This window comes from Orcinus orca, chromosome 7, assembly GCF_937001465.1.
Source record: "Orcinus orca chromosome 7, mOrcOrc1.1, whole genome shotgun sequence".
Taxonomy (NCBI): Eukaryota; Metazoa; Chordata; class Mammalia; order Artiodactyla; family Delphinidae; genus Orcinus; species Orcinus orca.
The window spans coordinates 66,035,468-66,053,933 of NC_064565.1; the positions used below are offsets into that span (position 1 = coordinate 66,035,468).

The following is an 18,466-nucleotide window of genomic DNA, read 5'->3' on the forward strand; positions in this document are numbered from 1 at the left end:
GGTTAACTTCTTTAGATGGCCTAGAAGAGCCCGGCTGATTTATAGTGTGGCTGAAATGGGACTAAACAATGGTGTTGGATTTCTAGTATTTGAATATGTTGAAAACATTGTATAAAATAGAGTTGCTTTACTTAACCAGAAGGTTAAACAGGTTTAATTAGAGGAGAAATGTAAAGTTCGTGAAAATGGTTGAGATTCTAAAGGGGACTGCTGATCATTTTCAGATGTTTAGAAGTTGATGGCATTTTTTTTTTTTTTTTTTTTCGGTACACGGGCCTCTCACTGTCGTGGCCTCTCCCGTTGTGGAGCACAGGCTCTGGACACGCAGGCTCAGCAGCAATGGCTCACGGGCCAGCCGCTCCGCGGCATGTGGGATCTTCCCAGACTGGGGCACGAACCCGTGTCCCCTGCATCGACAGGCCCCACTGCGCCACCAGTGAAGCCCGGCATTTTTTTAAAAAATAAGTTTATTTATTTATATTTGGCTGTGTTGGGTCTTTGGTGCTGTGTGTGGGCTTTCTTTAGTTGAGGCGAGCGGGGTCTACTCTTCGTTGCGGTGCATGGGCTTCTCATTGCGGTGGCTTCTCTTGTTGTGGAGCACAGCCTCTAGGCGCCTGGGCTTCAGTAGTTGTGGCACGTGGGCCCACTAGTTGTGGCTCACGGGCTCTAGAGCGCAGGCTCAGTAGGTGTGGTGCACAGGCTTAGTTGCTCCGCGGCATGTGGGATCTTCCGGACCAGGACTCAAACCCGTGTCCCCTGCATTGGCAGGAGGATTCTTAACCACCGTGCCACCAGGGAAGCCTGCATTTTTTTTTTTAATGCCCATTTTTCTTACAGAACTAATCTATTTATTGATATAGAACACTATGCTCATTATCATTTTGAATATAAGTTGGGCAATGAGTAAAGAAATGAAAGAAGGAAAAGGATTGAGTGTCGAAAGGGGTTGGGAGAAACTTTCCTGGGCCAATTTACTAGATCTTGGAAGTGATAAGAAAAAGAGGAAAATGGTTAAAGAGCTTAAGTATGGGAAAAAATGTCACCTGGGGCAGGTAACATACATTCTGATTTACCTTGCTCTTTCTGCCTTTTATACATGACCCTTTTCATCCAGAGCTTATGAAAGAGTTCTATTCTGCCTTGTACTTTTCTTTAGATGCCATTTCTTTTTTTAAATTTTGTGGCTGCGTTGGGTCTTCGTTGCTGCACACAGGCTTTCTCTAGTTGCGGTGAGTGGGGGCTACTCTTCGTTGCAGTGCGGGGGCTTCTCATTGCGGTGGTTTCTCTTGTTGTGGAGCATGGGCTCTAGGTGTGTGGGCTCAGTAGTTGCAGCACACGGGCTCAGTAGTTGCGACACCAGGCCCTAGAGTGCGTGGGCTTCAGTAGTTGTGGTGCACAGGCTCAGTAGTTGTGGCTTGCAGGCTTAGTTGCTCTGCGGCATGTGGGATCTTCCTGGACCAGGGCTCAAACCCGTGTCCCCTGCATTGGCAGGTGGATCCTTAACCACTGCGCCACCAGGGAAGTCCTGCCATTTCTTTTTTTTAAGGGCGTCATTTTCATTGGTTATAGCTAAATTAATTCTTTCAAAGCCAGCCATTTTCCTTAGCTCTCTTCTCTTTTAGCCACTCTGGTTCTGATTTTTTTGCCCATAATCAATACTTTATTGAAAAACTGACACCAAAATAGGAGAGTGCTGTTGTATACCTTACAAAATTAAACATAATTACATTATCTTGGTAGATTAACTGGAATTAATGAACTGATAAGGCTTTCTGCGATAGAACACAAATTCAGGAAGTTGTGTGGATCATTAGTGTTGCTTTCTTCTAAATGAACACCCTTCTGTGAGTCTGGCCTTTCCTCCCGTCGGCTGGCACAACACGGTTGAACAACCTACACAAAGCACCACTGTCTGAGCATGGCTGTAAACCGTGGTAATCTTGTAGCAGCCTGGACATTTTACATCCATAAAATAAGAATTTGCACTTTGAACCAGCCGTTCCTTTCTGTGTTTTTTCTTTTCCTCTTCCAAGGAAGGATGCAGTAAATCTCTAGCCAAAGGCATGTTGATCCTTTTGCAAGCCCAGCCCGTGCAGATCTCTAAGGCGACACCCCTAGCGAGCCTGGTTCTGAATTTTTTTTTTTTTTTTTTTTGCTGTATGCGGGCCTCTCACTGTTGTGGCCTCTCCCGTTACGGTCCGGACCCGCAGGCTCAGCGGCCGTAGCTCATGGACCCAGCCGCTCCGCGGCATGTGGGATCTTCCCAGATCGGGGCATGAACCCGTGTCCCCTGCATCGACAGGCGGACTCTCAACCACTGCGCCACCAGGGAAGCCCTGGTTCTGAATTTTTGAAAACTGTTTTTATAAGATCTAAGTGTAAATATTCCACTTAACACCCCCTAATTTAGCTGTTAAGGAGGGTAACAAAATTAGTTACACACACCCACACCCATACATGCATTAATGTTTATATATACTGGTGTTAATATTTTTATACATACATATATCTCACTTCTCTAGAACTTTTTAAAATTGGCAAGTGTAGGGTAGGTCAGAGTTTTATCCTTAGATTTCCTTCTGTTTATCCTAAAGTTTAGTGTCCCAGTTAGTTGACAAAGCAGAGACTGAATTAGTGCTCTTTCTTAGAAAGTATGTTTTGCAAATTAGCAATCTTAGTTGAAAGTCTTTATTGCAGCATATTCTTTTTCTTGAGATATGCAGCTGCTTCTACTTTTATTAACTAGATTTTTTAAAATTATAAAAGTGATAAATGTTCATGCTAAATTAAAAAAATATGTACATGTGAAAGTGAATAGGACCATGCCAATGTGTTTGATGTGCTCACTTGGCAGCTGCAGTGATAGTTTTGTGAGCTGCATCCCAAATGGAGATATGAGAACTTTCACTGTGACATACCTTGTCAGCTTTCCTCAGAAAATCTTGTGATGCTTTGCTGTATACCTAAAACTAACACAACATTGTAAATCAACTATACTCCAATAAAATTAAAATATTAAAAAAAAAAAAGAAAGAAAAAGAAAGTCTTGTGATGAAAAGAGCAAGACCTGAATTAGTTCCAGTTCTGTTACCAATTGTGTGATTCTTGGGTTAGGCCTGTAATCTTTTTTGGGACTTGGTTTCTTTGCCTAGAAAATGAGGAGGATACCAACAGCATTAAAACGATCAGGTTGGAAAAGCGATAGTTAAGAAAGACTAAATTCAATTCAGCAAATACTTATTGGCTGCTCATGTGTGCCAACCTTGGTTCTAGCAATGAACAAAACAAGTATCTCTCCTTCAGATAGTTTCATAATTTCTCAAGAACTCTGAAGTTTCTCCTTACAACTGCCAATACTAGAAAAGTTACATTTTTACTCTTAAACAAACGATCAAAAAGTTAGCAGGAAGCTACAGGAATTTCATGTCCCTGAATAGGAAATATTCTTTCATGGAGGACTGGAGTTAATATTGATAGGATGTTTAACCTTTTAATCAATTTCTTAATAGGACCTGTTCACTGTTCCAGAAATACACTTAATGGAGATTTGGCATCAGCAACCATTCCTGAAGAAAGCAGACTTATGGCCAAAAAAAAATCTGAATCGGAAGATCCTCTTCCATCCTTCTCTTCCTGAGGAAACGGAAGTGTCCAACTTCCTCTAAGTATTGCTATGCAAAAGCTGCTGTAATTAAACTATGTTATAGGGAGTAATTTTTCCCTTAGGATTTCTCTGCACTTTATAGAATATTGTAAAACAAACAAAAAACAACCCACATACCTTTGAAGTGTATTTTATCTTTATATAGTTTATTTGCAAGAGTATTTTCTTAATAACTTCACAGTATGAATGTGCATCTTTTTTTTTTTTTGAACAAATGATGGTGTAACATTTTGACATCTGTAAGGACAAATGTAGATATTTTTCTAAAATACTGTGAGGGACTGACATCTTAGTCAGTGTGTATTGTAGCTTATAAACATGAAATCTTATAAACCTAAGGTTTCAGTTTGACAGAAGTGTGATATATGTAACTTGTGCCATGGACCAAATGGTCACTTTACCCCAGCTGAAAGTGAGTTACGGTCGCAGCTTGATGGTGTTTGTATTATATTCCTTTAAGCAAAAAGGAAACATTTAATATTCGAAATATTTTTACCCCAAATACCATGACATTGAGGATTTTTTAAAAACGAGATCGTGCTGTCCTTTGTATATGAAGTTGACACTACTGATTTATCAATACCAAATATTGGGTTAAAGTATTTAATTTTTACTTATTTATTTTTCTGTTGCATCAGAAAAAATGATTGCATCCTAACTTTTATGACCTACCAAATTTAAGATGTGTATACCTTGTTATTTACATTGTTCTAGAAAAGAGGTTAATATTGTAGTGACCTTGCTCACTTCCACCAGAGAAATAAATGACTTGCAATGGAAGAGGATTTTAGTGCTTTTTTCCGAAAATAGACGTAAGCTGCTGTTGTAAGGTATTAATGTTTGCAGCTCTTTAGACTATCTAGACATTTTTTATTTATGAATACTTATAAAAAAGGAATCTGTCAAGGTGACTGCCCTACATAACTTGAGAATGGCATTATTTAATTAAAGAACAAATAGCATTTTTTGGTAGTGCCTGTCCATACCTATTGTCAGTGTTTGCTTTGTAAACTGTTTTTTCAGTTCACTTTGGAGTGATGGTTTTGTCCAAGGTTTTGGATGAGGAGCACTTTAAAACAAACTGGTTTGGTGTTTCTAAGTTAATCATATGTTTAATAAATATGTGGTTTTTGCATTCAAACTCATCATATAATACATTGTATTTTTTACATTTATTGATAGTTTGTCTAATCTTTATCAAGTGGTAATAATATTCTTTATTGCTTTGATTTTGTTTGTATCTTTGGACCTCATAGTAAATACACAAATTAGGCATATTTTTAGCTTTTTTGCCTGTGAGCTTAGAATAGTGCGTCCTATTCATTTTAAATTTCTGTTGTAAGTTTATGTGAGAATTTTTTTAAAAGAATTAATATTTGGTATTTCCTTATTGAAATAAGTCTGTAGTTATAGGCTTTCTTCCTTATGTTTAAAATGGACATAAACAATCTATATACATTAATATACATTTAGATTAACTCTGTGCTACTTAAAGTATTTGTGATTTTAAATAGCACACAGGTCATTAGACTGTATTAAGAAGAATCTTTCTGCTCATGTTATACTTCATATGTCTAATTTGAGAAAAAAGTTTGATAATGTAAGTTTTCATGTTGAGCGAGTAATCAGATTTTTTGCTCCTTCTATTTTTTTATTTTTTATTTTTTGTAGTAAGGATGAGTGGTGATAAGACTATGAAGGTCAAGGTGGTACTAATTGTGGGAGTTTTTCTGGTAGTTTTTTTTTGAACCAGTATGTTTATAATGAAAACACTATAACAAAGCTTTTGAACTCATGGAAAATAAATCCATTTTCTATTGCTTTATCAAAAAATATGAGTTCCTGAACAGTTTTCTGTAAATACCTTAAAAAATAAAATACAGTTATTTCTGGTTCATATCATTTTTTTCTCCTTGAAACAGGTCCTTTGAAAAAGTTTGCTATATTCCTAAGTATGGCTTTTATTGTGACTGGAGCCACCTTTTCTCCCTTAGGAACCAACACATTTGTGAAATCATTTTTTTTTTTTTAGGGGATATCAATGTATCATGAATTACATCTAGGTTTTGGTCAGTGAGTTGGTAGCATGAAGCAACCTATAAAGCTTCAGGGAACCTAGCGTTTTGAGGAGCCCAGTGTATTTTCAAGTGTGCCTGACTTTTTTGAATTTTAAGAAAAAGATGAACCAAATAAGAACAATTTCATAAGAATTTTAGTTTTTCAGGACTTTCTGTAATGTATAACTATTGGTTCTTGTTTTGCTTTATCTAGGCCATGGGGTTATTGAGAAATTTAGAGACTCTTGGTATATCAGTGATCTTCTAAGCAGAGCTAGTACTTGCTTTACTTTTCACCTGGTTTGTGTTGTGTGGGAATCCAAGACTTCTATGATTAAAACAACTTTGATGAGAATTCTTTTGTAAATGGACCAAATTTGAACTTTGTTATATTACACTGAATTATTGTGTTATCTTTAATCAGGATAAGTCCAGAAATGGATGCTATTGCTTAAGCTTAAATTCCAAGGCAAGAGATAAAGTATCTTCATTTTGACTGTCGCCATGGAACTTCACCCTGAATTGTAGATTTTCCACTGTGTGTTATTATACTTAGTGTTTAGAAATTATCATAAGATCTCAGGAAATGTATCCTTGTAATATGGCAATATTTTATTGCTGTTTATACTGATTCCATACACATTATAGTATCATTAATTTGGACTCTACCAATTCTTCACTTTTATTAAATGAAGTGCCTCTGGGTCTGTCGTTTGCTCCTGCCACTTGGCGCAGAGGGAATATCCTGGCCTGTAAGAAAGCCTGGTTAGGCTGCGGGAGCTCCTTTGAGGAGGTCTCTCTGTGAATAGCCCTGGTGGGGTAAGTAATTGTAGCTGGTAGATAGGGCTTCCTTCTCATGCTTTCCAGTTCCACAATCCTCCTTTCTTTGAATTCATACTGAATTTGTAAGTTTGAATTCTTTTCTTTTTTTAAAAATTAGCTTTCTTTTTACTAAAGTAATTCATGCACATAATTTAAAAGCTCAAGTAGAAGTGTAAGGCTTATAATGAAAAGGAGTAGTTCCTCCTCTTAGAGCCATGGAGACAAGTACTTTTAGCTCTTAGTGGTTTGTTCTAGTATTTACCTTCCTTGAAAATGTTTTATTACGCTTTCTTGATTTGTCAATTTTAAAAATGATTTTTTGAATTCCTTTTATGGCAGGCAGGATTACTTTGCTTATATCCTCACCTCCCCCACCCCTCCCAATGTAGATTAATCACAACTTTTTTGTTAAATCAATAGATACAAATGTTTATTGATCATTATCAATTATTTTGTATCATTGTTTCCTTTCTACTAGAATCTTATTTTTCCTTGAATTACAATAATAATTTCCTGACTTTAAAATTTGCTTAGTTTTTAATATACCTGTCACGATGAGTATCCAAAGGATTAAATGCTAAAAAACATTAGATAATCCATCAGTTCCTTTTTTTTTTTTTTTTTCTTTTCCCTTTGAGGACATTTTTTCCACAGTCCTTCATCTTCTGCCATCTGGACCATTGCTCTCCAGACCCGTGCATGGCTTGGTGGTCATTCTGGGATCCCTTTGTTTTTCAGTTTTTCAGTCTCATGTTGGATCTCCTGTTTATTGGATCTTTTTTCTTGATTTACTGTACTTTTTTTTGCCAAAGTATATCCACTATCAAAAACTTCCTGGGAAAAGGTGCATGAGAAGTAAAGATTTTGAGGCTTTACAGGTCTGAAAATGTCTCTACTCTTGATAGATTGGTAGTTTGGAGTCTCTGTTGAAAATAATTTTCTCTTAGAATGTTAAAGGCAGTGCTCCATTGTCTTATAGCCTTCATGATTCCTGTGGGACCTGTTTTTACACTCTGGAAGCTTTTAAGAGCTTCTCTTTATGCCCAACATTTCATGAGGATGTGTGGGTCTTTATTCATTCAGGTTGATGGGTACTTGACTTGGTGGAATCTTTCGATTTGCAGACTTGTCTACTTCAATTCTGGGAAACATTTTGTGTTATCTTTTTAATAATTTTCTCTCCTCCATTTTCTCCATCCTGTTTTTCTAGAATTCCTGTCATTTGAATGTTGGACCTCCCAGACTGATCCTCTAATTTTAAAAGAATGTTGGACGTCTAATTGATCCTCTTTTCTCTCCTAAGTTGTAGTATTGTAATTGTTCTTTTTCTGTTCCTCCAGCTCTTCTGTTGAATTTTTTTTTTAGCTGTATCTTTTAATTTCTAAGATATCTTTTTTCTCTGTTCCATTTTTATGAGGATGATTATGGGTGTTTTCCTCATGTCTTTCCTGTTTCCTGCATTGTTTCCTGTTCTGTTTGTTTTGGATTGTGTCTTCCATTGTGAAGGCTTTCTTAGAAAGTTGGAGAGGTCATCCATTCATATTAAGAATTAGGTACTAAAAAGCTAACTTCATAGTTCTTTATGTGTGGGCTGGGTTTATCAGTTATCTGCCTCAGGCAGAGAGCTGGCCTTTTGTCTTGGAGTTCTCTAAATTTCAGAGGAGGTCTTTTCTTTGGAGCTATTCAGTTTCCCTGGGAAGGATTCCTGTTCTAGCAGCAGGGTGGGAAAAAAGGGCTGAGGACTCCACAGTTTGTATGTGGTTTTTTACTTAATCTTTCTATTTTCAGCCTCCACATACCCTGCCCCACCCCACTGCAGTCGTCTTCTATGTTTGGTGACCCTCAGCTTCAGTTTCTCCAGTGGATGGAGTTTGGGGGTGGGTGGGTTGTCTGGCTGTGGAGAGTGGGGAGAGGACCTGGGGTCTAGTTGCCCATTTTATAGACATCTAGTCCTAATTTCAGCCCTATGCCTCATCCCCTTTTTCTGCAGCACCTGCTACTTCCAGGTTCTGAACTTGTTAGGTGTTTGGTTGAGTGTATTGGCTCCTCTCTTCTGGGTACATAGGCTTTAACTTCCTCTACTCTGCTAGGTTTATCACACCTCCTCCTGGATTTTATTTTTATAAACTTGTTGAAATCTCATGGCTATGTAGTCTGTTCTGACATGTTGGTCAGTCTACTATATTTAACTGGAAGTCTAGGTTTAAGTTGTAATAATGTGTATAAAATTTTAGAAAGTATTATTCTGTAATTCATTCTTTCCACTCTCTAATGATTTTCAATTAATACGGTTTTACTATATTACCTACCTCATAGGGTTGTTGTGAGGATTAGAAGAATCAATACATATGAAGCGCTTAGATGCCTGGCACATAGTATGTGTTAATAAGTATTAGCTATTATAAATACTGTTACCATTATTAGTAGTAGTACTATCACTCTTAATTCAATAACCCATTTAGACTTGAATAAAGATGTTTTCACCAAAGGAAGAGTTATTGATACATGAGAAAATCTAGTGTTTGATATTATTATTATTGTTTTTTTTTAAGATTTCTTTTATGTGGACCATTGTTAAAGTCTTTATTGAATTTATTACAGTTTTGCTTCTGCTTTATGTTTTGGCTTTTTGGCCACAAGGAAAGTGGGATCTTAGCTCCTCAACCAGGGATCAAACCCCTTGCATTGGAAGGCGTAGTCTTCACCACTGGACCGCCAGGGAATTCTCTAGTGTTTGATATTATTGACCCTGCATTTAACTAGACTTCACATGAAATGCTCAGGTTAAATGTTTTTAAGACACATTAAAGCCTTAAAAATCCAATCAGTAATAGGCTAAAAGTTTCAAAAGCATATAATAACAATTTTGATGTGCTTTTAAGCTTTATTGGTATTGAGTTTTATTTTAATCATCTAAATATGAAGTATAAAAAACAGAATTAAGGTGATGTTTATATGCCTTACAGCCAGTAGATGAGATACTCTGAATATATAGAGTATAGAAGTAGAGAAATAGTAGACTCCAGTCACTGCACCTATGACCTAGTGAATGTTTGTATACTTTTCAGAAAATGTTATGAACTTATATAAAGCAGAATGTGTGCATTTGCTCAATTATTTTAAGTATCGCCTTTGTGTCTGGATTAAGAGTGTATATGATAACACTGAATACTAATTTTTAGAGGTGAAATGTGAGTAGGTGCTCACATTACTCTTCTTATGGATAGTAAGTTGCATACTTCGGGGAAGGGGATTTTTATTTGTAAGGAGGTTTGCATTCTCTCTCACTAGAGTCCCATGGTTGTGACAAAGGGCTGTAAATATCAGCACACTAGAGATGCTATAAATTTTTCTACAAAAGAATGGCCAGTTGCTTAGTGTGAATAAACCTCTTTACAAATTACCAGGATGACTTTGGTAGGACAGATGAAACAGGTAGTCATGGGCAGGGTCAAACAGTGCCTGCTATTAGCTTGATGCTGGCATTTCCCCCTCCCTAGATGTAAATATATTATTTTTATTATGTCTCATTATTTGCTTTGATATTTCATCTCTGGAACTTTAATGTCTACATCTTTAGAGCCCTTATGCTGCCTCTTTCCCAAATGCAGCAACTAATCTAGTATATTTTCATAGGATGGAACTTCCCCCTTCTGTCCTGTAATGTGCACCCCTTCCCCCCAAATAGTCTTTTGCTGGTCTCTTTGATAATAAAACACTTACTATGGGCCAGTTGCATTACCTCAATTTAGCTTCGTAACAAGGATGTTAAAGTACAAGAGCAACCAGGATACACAGAACCAAGATTAACTCACGTGCGATTGATTAGAATGGTAAATATTTTGTAACTATATCCTGAAACACTTAAGTGTTTAAATTACCTCTTCATTTAGTATTTTAGTTCATATGCTTCTGGTCTAACATTAGTTGCTGAATAAATAACTAACCCGGAATTTATAAAATCCAGAACTTATGGAAGGGAGGATTATGTTTTGATTAATTTTATAGATAAAACAAATGCATTAATATACAGGAATATTAACAAATTAAGTAATTCCTTTGACATCAGTGAGGGGTAATATACTCAGAATACCAAAGATGAATAAAATACATGACGCTGTAACGAATTTCCTCCTTAGTGTCAGACTGAGAGGAGGATGCTGTTGATAGTTGTGCTGTTGAAAGTTGTCACAAAGACTGTTTTACCCACTTAAATCTCAATATAAAGTATATTACCAGATTTGGTAGCATGGGGACAGTTAAGAACAAAGGAGAGAGAATAGTGTCATGAAAGGATCCATGGCTGTCAGGAGCTATACCCACACACTCTTTTCTTTCCCACGCTCTTTTGGTATTAGTAGGCAGAGGTGGTCATCTTGGATGAGATGTAGCAGTTTAGGAATGAAGAATAATGAAGAGTACTTATGTGTAGTGAAAAGGAGGGGACCTAGGAAAGCATTTCAGTCCCGCTCAGTGCTATCATCTTTCTGTCTCAGCACTCTGGACTTCAGACTCTGAGAGAGCTGGGTTATTCCCCCGATTCCTCTTATTTTTTTTTTAAAGCTGTACCTGAATATATTCTCTTTACTAAGTAATCATTTAGACAGTGTGAATAAAGTGAAAGTTCACCTTGTCAACCCCGCTTTCCCCGGGGTAACCACTCTTCTGCTACGTGCCCTTCCAGACCTTTCCTCTACGCATTGACGTTTGTTTTATGTAAGTGTGACTTATTTTATGCAGTCATTCAGATACCCTCATCAAAAGCAAGGTGGTTAAGTAAACAGTGGCACATCTATGTGGTGCAGCTGGTAATAAAGGAGAAGGTGACTCTACATATCTTTATAAGTATGTCTTGTGTGTGACAGTAGAATAATTCTGACCGCTGCCATTACTGACCTGACATTCTAACTCTTTTATTTCCTTTTTAACCCTTCTATGCAAGGAACTATGAATTGATGGCTTTTTCTAGATAGCCAGAATGAGGCCATTTTCTTTTGAAAGTAATCCTGGCGTTTCTAGTGCTTTTCTTTAATTGTGTGTGTGAGTGTGTGTGCGTACAGTTCTGTACGCATGTTTTTTTGGTTGTGGACAATGCAACTTGGAACCATTTTGTTTTGAGATATGTTTAGTTATTTATGTTTAGTTTTAGAATTGATTTTACAAGGTGAGTTACAAAGGTTAAAATAAGTTTGCTGTAGAAGCTACCATTACTTGGTCAAAATAGAGTTGTGTTTTTTGTTTGTTTGGCAGCAATTAAAAGTGGCCTAGAGATGGTAAAAGTTAAGCGTCTAGATTTCTGTCTTGGAATGTGTACATGATTAAAAACCTTCAGTTGCCAAATTTGTATGGTAAATGAGCATACAACAAATACCTTTTAAGTCTTACCATCAGAATCAGACTCTGTACTTAAATTAAATAGGAAATTTCTATACTTGCCCTTTTCCTGTGGCATTTGTGGTTACTAGGTTATACAAGTGTTTCAGCATGCCTTCAGAACTGGCATACCCAGACAATTGTTGAGAGCTCCTTGTCGTGACACCCCATCTTGGGTGAGGCCTTAGAATACAAGTCATATATACAACTCCTATTTGACTTTATTATTTTGTTTGTTTTCTTGTTTTGTGGTTGTTGGCCAGAAAGAAGTGTGAGGCAGTAAATACCTGTGGTTTAACGTACCTGACCATTGGCACACTGTCTTTTTGGGTTTTTTTCCTTCTGTGCCAACTCTGCTCAGTTAGTTGTGGCTTTCCGGGATTCTAAGTTTGAGGCTAGGATCAGCAGAGAGTGACCTACCTACTTGATTAATGATGTCTGCTGTGGGCTTGGTGGGGAAGGTGTGGGAATGGTGGCAAGGATATTCTGTCATCCAGAATATAGGGCAATGATTATGGTCTGACTCTGCAGAATTTTGCTAGATTACATTTTCAAGCACTCACAATAAACCAAGTTGAACAACTCATAATTGATTCCCTGTTTTCAGTTTGCACTATCACACTAGGGTGAACTTAATCATGTGTGTATATATATATATATATATTTTTTTTTTGCTGTACGCGGGCCTCTCACTGCTGTGACCTCTCCCGCTGCGGAGCACAGGCTCCGGACGCGCAGGCTCAGCGGCCATGGCCCACGGGCCCAGCCGCTCCGCAGCACGCGGGATCCTCCCGGACCGGGGCACGAACCCGCGTCCCCTGCATCGGCAGGCGGACTCTCAACCACTGCGCCACCAGGGAAGCCCATGTGTATATATTTTTAAATGGAAACAAAAATAACCCATCATCTCTGTATTCAGACAAAGTGTATATGTGTGCATGAGTAATGCACACCATTAACTTACTAGCAGTGCCTTTGTGAATTCGAAGACCTTTGCAACCTTGATGTGGTGCTCGGGAAAAAAAACAGTGCCATACTTTAAAAAAACTTTAAAAAGTATCAGTTTAGGAAGTGAAATTCTATAGCATACCAGTGCTTTGCATGTGTCACCTTTTGCATTTAGATCACCCTTAGTCATCACTTGAGAGAAGAGTTTTAGTTCATTTGTGGTTTTGCGTAAGTAGCAAACCTCCTTAGACAAGTTGCCCTTCTTTCTCCTTGCTGTGTTTTTAAAATACAGGCCGTGACTTTTTGGGGGAGAGTGTACAGACTGCAAGTTTTCTTTCTTGCTTTTGTGAATCAGGCTACGTTGGCCGCACAGTGTCCTTAAATTTGCCTTAAGTCATGAAGCCTAGCAAAATGTACCTACCAATGACCTATCATTTTTCGTCCTCATAACAGTTTCTTTGGGGGGACATGTGACTTCCTCAGCTATAATGTTTGCATCTGTCACTGTCAGATTTGACACCTGCAGGTGTTTTTCTTTCTTTTGGGAGTAAAGGAATGGATATAATTTTTTAGATGATGTTTTTAAGTTCAAGTCTCTAGCTTGCTCTAGAGACAGTAAAAGACTCATGATGTGATTTTTTTTTTTTTTTTTTGCCCTCTGTCAAAATTCTGTGTTATCTCAACCTTTTCTTTTTACGAGCTCTGAGGAAATCATGGCTGTATGTTATAAAAATCATGGTTGAATGTTATTAAAATCATGGTTGAATGTTCAAAGTAAGTTTCTAAGAGCTTTCCAATATTACCTGTAATTAGCCAAAGAGAAAGTCATATGACCTTTTCCAATTCTAACTTTCCTTTTTTTTCTTATTCACTCTATTTTATCTTTTTCTCTATTTTTTAATGGCTCATACAAAATAGAAGTTTTTTTTTTAATTGAGGTATAATTGACATATAACATTATATTAGTTGCAGGTGTACAACAGGATTTGATATTTGTAACTTTTTCTCCCATTTTGATTGGTGGTTATAGAGTCCCCCAAAATAGCTTCCTCAGTATCTCCATATTTGGTGGACTCTTTTGGAAAATGAATTACTTGGAAAGAGTGGGGAGTTATTGGAGGCATCTAGATTTAGGATAGGGTATATATTTATCCACCTCTTCAAAAAATTTTGTTCAGTCAGTATTGACTACTTACTAAGCACTATGTTGCTAGTATTCATCTTTGCTTTCTAATTCTCCAGTGTACTTAAAAACTCACTGTTTTATTTTTAATAGTTGAGATAAATTGACTATCTTAACTACAGTTGGCTTTCCTAAATGTTTACTTTTTTAGTTAGCTAGTTGAATCGTATTATTCACATTTGCACACTAACATAAATAAGCATTAGAAAATATCATGATTGTTTTAAATAGCTTTTTGTGTGCATAAATATTATTGGAAACATAAACACATGGTTTATTTTATTTTATTTTTTCCTTTTAAATGTCTATTTTTGGTTAGTTTTAACTAATACATATGCTTCTTGCAATAAGAGTTCGTGGGTATTTAAATGAACAGTTTGTAACTTTAGAAGTTAAATAAATTGGAAATATTGAAATTGATTGAAAAGCTAGTCTCTAAATAAACCTAGTAACCTAATAGCAAAAATAGCTTTAGATTGATATAACTAAGCACTCTAATTTTGAAACATTTTCAGAATAGGATTTTTATTCCCGGGGGAAAAATAAACTTCATTTAAAATATATGTATAGTTATTTTGTGAGCATTCTTTTTCCTTCCAAATGCCAAAAGGTGTACTCGATATTTTTGTTATGAAAATCCTGCTTGTTTAAAGTATTGTAGCAATTTTGTAAATCAATAAAACTGAGGCATGTCAACACTGTGGGGAAAAATGCTTAATAAATTTGCCATGTCACTAAGAAAAATTTTGGAAATTTAAAGAAGGGTAACCTTTGCTTTAAAAAAATATATGACTACTCGTTTGCTACACACTTAAATGTAAACTCTGTTTGGCTAAGTTAAAGTCAGTGCTGTGATGTGAGAAAAGATATTAGGAGAATAACAGTTAACCTTGAAGTGGAAACATTAAGTGGATCACCTTATTTGGCGAGATCAGGGATTCCCTACCTTGACTACGCATTAGAAACCCCCAGGAGCATTTAAGCTTCCTGATGCTAGGTTGACCCAGACCAATTATAGTGGTATTTTTAAAAGCTCCTCAGTAATTCCAATGGGTAGCCAGGGTTGAAGACCACTGAGCCAGGTGGAAACTCCCACTCCTAACTGTGGCATTTAAGAAGAGGTGTATATAAAAAGCATTGAAGTTTGGGACCATCATCTAACAGCGTGAAAGGCCAGACGTTTTTCCAGGTTGTTCTTAGCATGGTCTGAGGATCGTGAGCATCAGTGTCACTTGGGAGCTTGTTATAAATGCAGACTCCCAGGTTCCCAACCCAGATCTGCTGAACCAGAGTCTGCGTTTGAGCAAGTGCAGGTGGTCCCTATGCACTTTAAAGTTTGAGAAGCAGTGTTGGAGGTGGTATTAGGTAAATGTTGATCTTGATATACCTGGCCTTTTGCTTCTGTCTCTGGTTTTCTGTCCTAAGCAAGTAAAGACATTTTCACACAGGGTTGGAAAATGACGCTAGCAATGTGTGCTCATGTCAGCAGGTTAATAACTAAAGATGATTTTCTGCTCTAGAGCACATGTGACAGAAACTGCCATCACTATCACCATCACCATCAAATTCCTCTCTCCCTAAGATGGGGAAAGAGAAAGGAACTCAAAGAATGGTCACCAGGCTGAAGGCCATGCTCTTTCAGTCCCTTTCACAGCTGCCTTGTGTATTAAGGAAAAATGGAAAGTATGGTCCTTGTAAGGATACTTCTTCATTCATACCATTACTTTGAGGATTCTTTTTTGAAAGAAAGAAATTTGAGTGAAAAAATACTCATCCTAGTCATAAACTGAAATGAATAAAACCAAACCCTCCAAGTTCTCTGAAGTAATATCTACGCAATTCCCAGCTTTCAGAAACTTCCCCTATCATGGCCGCAGTCCCCTACCTTAAACATTCTAGGGTCTCAGCTGGTTTCTCTTTGTCTCAGCACCCACCCAGAATCCAGCTGATTGTTTTGTCAGGGTGCCTCCTTCCTTGTAGGTTGGAAAGGTTCTTTTCTGTTATTTCTTTAGGGCTCATAACATTGTTTCCACAAAGCTTTTGGCTCTGCCACCTCTGTCTGTTACTATGATAACCTGGGTCAGATAAGCACCCTATTTCCTGGCTATATTGCAAATGCCAATAAAACGTTCAGTATTTCTGGCCTTAGCTTTCGGAGAAGAGGAATTGACTGTAGGGGCCTTTTTACTGGGAGGGACCTGAAGGGATTTTGTTGTCTACCCTGCCCTGGAACTATAATGACCTGGAAGGGGAACAGAGCCCTCTTCTCCTTAAACACTCTCTCTGGCCATCTCACCCTCCAGCAGGATTGATTTTTGTAGTCGTGAAGGGGTGGCAAGGCCACAGTGATAAACGGAGACCTGGCTTCTAGATCCAGCTGTGCTACTAGCTGTGTGAATTTGGGCACGTTATCTGAAGGCTCTGGATCTCAGTGTACTCCACTTTCCGCTTTCCTTCTGGAGGCCTCATTCTCTTCCTTGTGGTGGTCCTTCTGCTTATCGGGACAGGGCATCTCGGTCTCCCTTCTGGTCTTGGCCAGATGGGCCTGCTGGTATCCCTTCTCTCCAGCTTGTTTGGGTTGTTTGAGGCAGGGAAGTGGGAGTAGAGAGGGGACAGCCAGCCCCCCTTATGGATGTGGGCCAGCGTTCTCAGCAGGGTGGGGAATGAGGAGTCAGGTGTCCTGACTAAAATCTAAAAACATTGCAGTGATGTCAGATGAACTGGAGTCTGTAAACAAAGAACTGGCTTCATTCCTGTTACAATTGCAGAGAATTCTGCCCCCATGTTCCTCTCTGAGGCTGAGGCTGGTGTCAGACCAGGTTCCCTCCACATCCCTGAGATTTCCCCTATAACTCAGGGAATTTATACCTATTATATCCTTAGCAAGGAACATTTGTCTTTGAGGCTCTGCTGGTTCAGGAGACCTTGTAGGTAAGTACAGTCGGTGTTCTGTATCCATGGGTTCTGCATCCTTGGATTCAACCAACAACGGGTAGAAAATACTTGAAAAACAAAATTCCAGAAAGTTCCAAAAAGCAAAACTTGAATTTGCTGCACCAGCAAATATTTGCATAGCATTTACATTGTATTTACAACGATTTACATAGCATTTACATTCTATTATGCATAAGTAATCTAGAGATGATTTAAAGTATACAGAAGGATGTGCTTTGGCTATATGCGAATACTACGCCATTTTATATAAGGGACTTGAGCATCTGTGGATTTTGGTATCCACTGTGGTCCTTGAACCAATCCCCCCCCCCCAGTTCCCCGCTATACTGAGGGGCAGCTATACTGAGGGGCAACTGTACGCACCAACACAAGGGTTGTTAACAGAGGCCCCTCCTGGCTGAGGAAGGAGAGGAATCCCAAGCACCAGAGCCGTGAAAGTGGTTTCCAAAGTGGGGCTTATCCTCTTTTTAAGGGAGCTGTGTGTAGATACTTTTTTTTTTTTACATCTTTATTGGAGTATAATTGCTTTACAATGGTGTGTTAGTTTCTGCTTTATAAAAAAGGGAATCAGCTATACATATACATATGTTCCCATATCTCTTCCCTCTTGCGTCTCCTTCCCTCCCACCCTCCCGATCCCACCCCTCCAGGCGGTCACAAAGCACCGAGCTGATCTCCCTGTGCTATGCGGCTGCTTCCCACTAGCTATCTACCTTATGTTTTGTAGTGTATATATGTCCATGCCACTCTCTCACTTTGTCACAGCTTACCCTTCCCCCTCCCCATATCCTCAAGTCCATTCTCTAGTAGGTCTGTGTCTTTATTCCTGTCTTACCCCTAGGTTCTTCATGACATTTTTTTCCCCCTAAATTCCATATATATGTGTTAGCATATGGTATTTGTCTTTCTCTTTCTGACTTCACTCTGTATGACAGACTCTAGGTCCATCCACCTCATTACAAATAGCTCAATTTCGTTTCTTTTTATAGCTGAGTAATATTCCATTGTATATATATGCCACATCTTCTTTATCCATTCATCCAATGATGGACACTTAGGTTGTTTACATCTCCTGGCTATTGTAAATAGAGCTGCAATGAACATTTTGGTACATGACTCTTTTTGAATTATGGTTTTCTCAGGGTATATGCCCAGTAGTGGGAATGCTGGGTCATATGGTAGTTGTATGTGTAGTTTTTTAAGGAACCTCCATACTGTTCTCCATAGTGGCTGTACCAATTCACATTCCCACCAGCAGTGCAAGAGTGTTGCCTTTTCTCCACACCGTCTCCAGCATTTATTGTTTCTAGATTTTTTGATGATGGCCATTCTGACTGGTGTGAGATGATATCTCATTGTAGTTTTGATTTGCATTTCTCTAACGATTAATGATGTTGAGCATTCTTTCATGTGTTTGTTGGCAGTCTGTATATCTTTGGAGAGATGTCTATTTAGGTCTTCTGC

At 38.1% G+C, this 18,466-nt stretch overlaps 2 protein-coding genes across 3 annotated transcripts in view; one reads left to right on the plus strand and one right to left on the minus strand.

The window, feature by feature from the left end:
* Positions 1 to 18,466, plus strand: part of PLEKHA3 (pleckstrin homology domain containing A3) — a 94,663-nt gene that overhangs the window by 19,396 nt on the left and 56,801 nt on the right. The window contains exon 8 of one of the 2 annotated variants that reach the window (XM_004267377.4): positions 3,510 to 5,566. The exons of the other annotated variant lie outside the window; for it this stretch is intronic. Coding sequence (XP_004267425.1) covers positions 3,510 to 3,637 — 128 coding nt within the window. The 3' untranslated portion in view covers positions 3,638 to 5,566. Of the gene's footprint in view, positions 1 to 3,509; positions 5,567 to 18,466 lie in introns of those variants that run through there. 2 annotated transcript variants of the gene reach the window in all.
* LOC101286865 (40S ribosomal protein S27-like) lies at positions 1,638 to 2,115 on the minus strand. Its single transcript, XM_012532142.3, has one exon. It carries the CDS (start codon positions 2,063 to 2,065, stop codon positions 1,811 to 1,813), a length of 255 nt encoding a protein of 84 aa, XP_012387596.1. The 5' UTR covers positions 2,066 to 2,115; the 3' UTR covers positions 1,638 to 1,810.